The sequence below is a fragment of the Zonotrichia albicollis genome, chromosome 35 (assembly GCF_047830755.1).
Source record: "Zonotrichia albicollis isolate bZonAlb1 chromosome 35, bZonAlb1.hap1, whole genome shotgun sequence".
Taxonomy (NCBI): domain Eukaryota; kingdom Metazoa; phylum Chordata; class Aves; order Passeriformes; family Passerellidae; genus Zonotrichia; species Zonotrichia albicollis.
In genome coordinates this window covers 2,014,573-2,021,255 of record NC_133853.1, presented here as the reverse complement: position 1 = coordinate 2,021,255, position 6,683 = coordinate 2,014,573, and the positions used below count along the sequence as shown (strand labels likewise).

The 6,683-nt window shown below is 51.3% G+C and overlaps 1 protein-coding gene across 1 annotated transcript; it reads left to right on the top strand.

The window, feature by feature from the left end:
- The first annotated feature begins 5,490 nt into the window (after positions 1–5,490).
- Positions 5,491–6,423, top strand: LOC141726452 (olfactory receptor 14A16-like). The gene is made up of 2 exons (XM_074531355.1): positions 5,491–5,513; positions 5,625–6,423. Exons 1-2 carry the CDS (start codon positions 5,491–5,493, stop codon positions 6,421–6,423), a joined length of 822 nt encoding a protein of 273 aa, XP_074387456.1.
- Positions 6,424–6,683: the final 260 nt, after the last annotated feature.

Genomic DNA, 6,683 nt, shown 5'->3' with positions numbered 1-6,683 from the left:
CCCTGTTATTACATCCACTCCCACCTCAGGTCATTGCCAGGGGCAAGACAGGGACTCTCCCTGAGGAGAAGGGTGTCCTTTCCAGGAAGGGGAACTTGTGGCCAGGAAGACCCAGTGAGTTGTGTTTTAGTTTTCCCTGTAAACAGTTTCATTTCTACACTCTGTTATCAATATTGTTTCTGTTCCATTTGTTCCTTTTCTTGTTGCTGTTCCCAATAAATTGTTCTTATCCCAGCCCGGGATCTTTGCCTTTTGTGCTTTCCAGGGGAGGTGGGAGGGCAGCGAGAGCAGCATGGTTTTAGTGGGAGCAGGAAATTGGGGAATTCCATTCCTGAACCCCAGCCCGTGGAAACCGAGCATCCCAGCTGGTCCCAGCCCTGGTGGCCATGGCAACAGCCTTGGGAGCGGGTCCCTGGCTGGGGCTGTGGGAACCTCTTCCCTCTGGTGCCCAGGGACAGGAGTGGAGGGAACGGCTGCAGCTGAGTTGGGGCAGGCTCAGGTTGGATGTCAGGAAAAGGTTTTTGCCCAGAGGCTGCTGGGGCCCTGCCCAGGCTCCCCAGGGAAGGATCCCAGCTCCAGGGCTCTCTGAGCTGCAGCAGCGTTTGGACAGCACTGCCAGGCCCAGGCTGGCATTGTTGGGGTGTCCTGTGCAGGGCCAGCAGTTGGACTGGAGGATCCTGATGGGTCCCTCCCAGCTCAGCCAATTCTGTGGTTCTGGGATCCCATGAGCCTGGGGAAGGGGCTGCCAATGGTTGCCATGGCAACGGGCTCTGGTTGCAGGCCTGAGCTGGTGTCCATGGGAACTACCCCTCGCATGGGATATCCATGGGGCTGCCATGGAAACTGACCACAGCAAGAGGAGGCCGGTGATGGTTGCCATGGAAACTGACCATAGCAACAGGGGGCTGGTGATGTTTGCATGGTAAGGATCAGATTTGTCACAGGCTCTCAGAGGGGTTCCATGGGGACTTTCCAAGAGTCTCCAGGCTGTTCAAGTGCTGGAATATCACAGGCAGAGACAGGGGCTCCATGGAGACCTCCCAGGGTTTTCTGGGATGGTAAAGAGCCCTGTGGTCAGAGGCAGTCGCAGCCATTCCATGGTGACAACCCAGGAGTCCTTGGGCTGCAAGGACACCGATCTGTCACAGGCACTCATGGGGGCTCCACGGTGACATCCCAGCATTCTCCAGGCTGCCAAAGACACGGGATGTCCCAGACACTCACAGGGGTTCCTCTCATGGGGAAAGCTTCAGACAACGTTTATTAGAGAAGCTCCTGTTGGGTCATGAGGTGCAGAAAAGATTTGCAATAGCCCCCATAGATCCCCAAATGTCACTGTTGAATCAGTGTTCCGTGCTTTCTTTTCTATGGAAAAGAACCATCCTTCTCCTCCAGGTGTCCATATGTGAAATTGGGATTCTGCCTCTAAAATTCTGTATATCTAAGTGTTGCTCCCAGGAAAGATCAGCCAGTACCATCAAGGCTGGCTGGCCTTGGTCTCTGGTCACTGCCCCTGCAACACTGGGGCTGGGTTCTTTCCTTCCCATGGAGATCCCTGGGACACTGTGGGGACCTCATGGAACCAAGGGGATCACTGTGGCACCACTGGAACCCATGGAACCAAGGGGCTATGGTGACACAGAGGGGCTTCATGCACCCAGAGACCATTATGGCTCTGTGGGGCCTGATGGAACCATTGACACCATTGTGACCCTTCAGGGCCTCGTGTAACCAAGGGGGCATTGTGACACCTCAGGGCCTCCTGAAAGCAAGGGACCATTGGGACACTGTGGGGCCCCATGGAATCGAGGGAATATGGAGCAGGTCTGGCTGCAAGTATTGAGCTCAGCTCAGGTCACGGAACCATCTGCAGGCCCCAGGTGAGATATGAACTCTTTCAGTGCTTTCATCCCCCTTCGAGTGAGAGAAAAGGACAAAGTGCAGGCTCATAGAGGAGCAACATGAAGACACATGAGGGCAGCGAGAAGGAAGTTGAGTCCCAGATGGGAGGGATGGCCCATAAACACAAATGTAAAAGAGCTTTGAAAAATTGGGAGGGATGTCACAATTGCAGATTTTTCTGGGCAGTTGCTGTTCATGGAAATTGAAAGCCACAAGAGAAGTGTTTTTTCTGGAGAAGTCTCCATAGCATGAAAAAGAGACTCCTCTCCCTAAGTGAACTCAAGAAAGACTATTCTAGTTGGGGTAAACTGACTGAAAATTTTAGGTTTGTCTCTTTTTATTGTCAGTAAGAAAGAAAAGGTTGTAGGGAGAGGAGAAGTGTTCTGAAAGTTTTGTTCTTATTACTCTTTCTTTTAGTTGCTATTAATGAATTTTCCTTATATCCTTTTAAAGTTTTGAATCTGCTTTGCCGTTCTCCTAATCTTATCACACAGGAGGAAATGAGTAAGGATATTCTAGTGAGTGCACTGGTCATTAGCCAACACTGAACCCAATAAAATAATTGCTGCATTTTCCAAGAAATCTCAAATTGGTGAACCAAAACCACTACAGAAACATTTCTGATGGACTGCACTAGAGCAGAGGGAAATCAAGGCAGAGCCATGGTTTGTCAAGACTTGCTTGATCCTAATGAGCCCTGTGGTGCATTTGGAGCTGAGCCCTGCAACCTCAGGGCCTGAGAGGAAATTGCACAAACCTTTCTAGGAGTCAAAGTCAGAAAAAACACCCAGAGCGTCTCAAAGAATGAATGGGTCCCAGTGAGGTGAATCCCCAACACAGGCTCCTCCTGGACTCCTTGGAGGAGAGAATTGGAGGCCAGGATGGTGAAAAAACCTCTCAGAAATTCAGTGTGGAAAGGAAAATCCAGAGTACCTTAAAAATCTTGAGTATCTCAAAGTATTAATGAGCCCCACTAAATGTCAGTACAAAGCTCTCAAGGGACTTGTTAAAGCAGATAATTGGGGCCATGATTGCACAAACCTCTCACAGAGTCTGTATCAAAAGAGAAACACAAAGTATCTTAGAATAACTGAAGTACCTTGAAGTATTAATGAGCCCCACTGAGTGTTGTTACTGACAAAGCCTCTCCAGGGACTAATTAAAACAGATAATTGGAGGCCATGATTGCACAAACCTCTCAGAGACTCCAAGGCAAAAGCCAAACCCAAAGTCCTTTGAAAAACTCTATGAGCATGAAGGAGTCCCCAGGGCCATTGCTGAGCAAGGCTCCCCAGGGACTCCTTCCAGCAGATCCTTCAGGCCACTGGGATGTGGGCTAGGGGTGGATGCTGAGGGCAGGACAAGGGGCTGACAGTGCCCAGCCTGGCTGGGGCTGTGCCAGGAGGCCCCAGGGCCTCAGGACAAGGTGTCTCCTCACAGCCCTTGGTGGCACAGACCCTGCTGTGCCCCAGGGCACCAAGACTTGGCTTCTCTTTGTCGCCACCTGTCATCACTGCCTCCAGTTCTCTGCTCTGCCTGGGGCCTGGGGACACTTTCTCAGTTGTGAACCTCAGTGGGACCCATTAAAAGTCCAAGAAAGTTTAGAGCTGGATTCTGATTTGGATTTCTGGAGAGGTTTCTTCAGCTCCCTCTCAGGGACTGATGTTCAGGGCCTGAGCACAAAGCCCCAGAGGCTCATTGAAGTCCTTGTGCTGTGTCTGTGGTGCTGGGCTGGGCTGGGCTCCTAAAGAGCCAAGAAGAGCATCAAAAGCACATTTCTCTTGATGAGCAGCTCTTCTGCCAGCCCAGCAGGGTTGGGGCACTGCCTGCAGCCACCCCAGGCCCAGCACAGAGGCAGAGAGAGCTTCAATCAGTCAGGTCTGGGAAGGTTCTGAGAAGTGCCTGGGGCAGAATCACTGCCAGCCCTTGGCACAGGAAGCTCTGGCTGCAGGACAATGCAGCTGCAGCTCCTGGAGTGATCTCCTGAAGCTGGAACATCCCAATGCCTACAGACTCTGTGAGTACAACTCTGAGCATTTCCGGTGCAAGGGAGGTGAAATGCTCATGAAGCTCTGACATGCTGAGGATTTCTGATCAGTCATGGAATATTTCTAAGACAATTATTTTGATTAAGATGAGGAAATTTCCTAAGACTTTGTATTCAGTTTTGTACTATTGGAGAATGGCAGGGAGGGGGCATATAATATTAAAATCTGAATATGGAATATTTATTAGGAATTTTGACAAGTGCCTGAGTAATCCAAACTGCTACTTTTAGTGATCAATAGGTTCACAGGAGATCCCTAATGTGCTTTCAGCCACTCTGTCCATGGACAGCACCAGCATCACCTTTGCTGGAGCCATCAGGCTCAGTCTGAGCTGTCCTTTCTCCAAGCTGCAAACAGAAGATCCCCCAGCCAGTGCCCTGCAAACAGGCAGGGTTCTGTCAGGCCAAAGAGAGTGGACAGAGATTTGGGGTCTTTGAGTGCTGGCAGGGAGAGATCAGGCACAGGGAAAAACCTCCAGCAGGGAAATCTGCAGGAAGCAGAGAGAAGATCAGGCAATGAGAGAAAACAAACCCCGGGATTGCTGTGGCAGGGAGAGTTTAGAGATGCCCACAGGATTCCCTCCAGTGCAGCCCCTCCCTCTGAACAAGCCCCCTCCCTCTGTACCCCCAGCCCAGCCTCTGCCCTCAGGGCCGGGGCTCCAAGGCATGCAGCCCCTCCTGTGCAGGCAGAACTGCAGCAGAGCCATGGGGCAACTCTGCAGCCCCGGGCCCAGTTCCCTCTGCAGAGCACAGGGCTGGGAGCAGCTGCCCAGCACTGGGGGCTCTGGCAGGGGCACAGCTGGCTCTGGGTGATGCTGTGCCCAGTGCCCGGCTCTGGGCAATGCTGTCAGTGCAGCCAGGGAAGGAGCTGCATCTCCCTTCATCCCATGCCATCATACGGACACTTGGAAGTCTCTCTGATACTTCAGTCCAAGCTGGGAGCTTCAATTCAGGGTGCAAACCTGTCCTAGAGCATCTCTGAGTTATAAGATTGATGAGGAGAGGCAGAGTTTCTGTGACACTGAAAATGCTGATGGGTTGGTGGAATGAGCAATGTGAGTCCTTGGCTACAAATGTGGAGCTGGGCTGTGGTGGATCCATCTGCTCTCAGCTGTGCTGGGTGACATTTTAGGGGAATCATTGGAAGGTGACCCCCTCCACCTGAGAAAGATTAAAGCCCAGAGAAACTCTAAACAGGTCAGAATGGGAGACCATCTACCCTCACTCTCCAGTCATCACTTTACCTCACAGAACGCACTCTGTTTCCCTGGGGGCAACAGACATTCCAAGGCTTTCTGATATCCAAGAACAGCAGCAGAGATAGGGGGAAGCTTTTTAAAAGAACCCCAGAACTCCTATAAATAAAAGAGAGAGAGAGAGATTGTGTGTGTGTGTGTGTGTGTGTGTGTGTGTGTGTGTGTGTGTGTGTGTGTGCCAGGGGAGGGTATATGGGAAATAGATTTGATTTTGGTGACAGGTATCTCCTCTAAATCTTTGCTGTCCTTTCTTCATGAACAGGTGCCCATGCGCAGCCAGAGCAAATGTCCAACGGCAACTCCATCAGGCACTTCCTCCTGCTGGCATTGGCAGACACGCGACAGCTGCAGCTCCTGCACTTCTGCCTCTTGCTGGGCATCTCCCTGGCTGCCCTCCTGGGCAACGGCCTCATCATCAGCGCCGTAGCCTGCGGCCACCACCTGCACACGCCCATGTTCTTCTTCCTGCTCAACCTGGCCCTCAGCGACCTGGGCTCCATCTGCACCACTGTCCCCAAAGCCATGCACAATTCCCTCTGGGACACCAGGAACATCTCCTACACAGGATGTGCTGCCCAAGTCTTTCTGATTTTCTTTTTTCTTGGAACAGAGTTTTGCCTCCTGACCATCATGTGCTATGACCGCTACGTGTCCATCTGCAAACCCCTGCACTACGGGACCCTCCTGGGCAGCAGAGCTTGTGCCCACATGGCAGCAGCTGCCTGGGCCAGTGGCTTTCTCAATGCTCTGTTGAACACAGCCAATACATTTTCCCTTCCTTTGTGCCATGGCAATGCCGTGGGCCAGTTCTTCTGTGAAATCCCGCAGATCCTCAAGCTCTCCTGCTCCAAATCACACTTCAGGGAATTTGGGCTGCTTGCTGTTAGTGTCTGTTTATCATTGGGTTGTTTTGTGTTCATTGTTTTCATCTTTGTACAGATCTTCAGGGCTGTGCTGAGGATCCCCTCTGAGCAAGGGCGACACAAAGCCTTTTCCACCTGCCTCCCTCACCTGGCCGTGGTCTCCCTGTTCCTCAGCACTGGCACATTTGCCTACCTGAAGCCCCCCTCCATGTCCTCCCCATCCCTGGATCTGGCCCTGTCAGTTCTGTACTCAGTGGTGCCTCCAGCCCTGAACCCCCTCATCTACAGCCTGAGGAACCAGGAGCTCAAGGCTGCAGTGTGGACACTGACTACTAGATGGTTTCAGGAACATTAAACTGCTGGCCAGTGTTTGCTAATCACTTGTAATAAAAGTAATCTTTGATACTTCTTCTTGGTTTCATTTTAGAGTTTCTTTACCTTTGTTTTACATTTTTCTTATTGTCCAAAAAGAAATGTCATTGTTTGTTCCATTGGTCATTTTGTTTCTCTCCACCATCCCTGTGGCCACAGACTGTGGCAATGCGGGGCTGTGTTCTTGGTGCCCTTAAATGAAATTATGATCTCTACCAACTAAATTTTCACCAGAAAACTGCA

Excerpts from the sequence above, each read along its gene's own strand:
- LOC141726452 (XM_074531355.1), top strand. The coding sequence starts at position 5,491 with ATGTCCAACGGCAACTCCATCAG. Across the intron at positions 5,514-5,624 it reads TCCAACGGCAACTCCATCAG|CGCCGTAGCCTGCGGCCACC; the intron begins GCACTTCCTCCT and ends CCTCATCATCAG.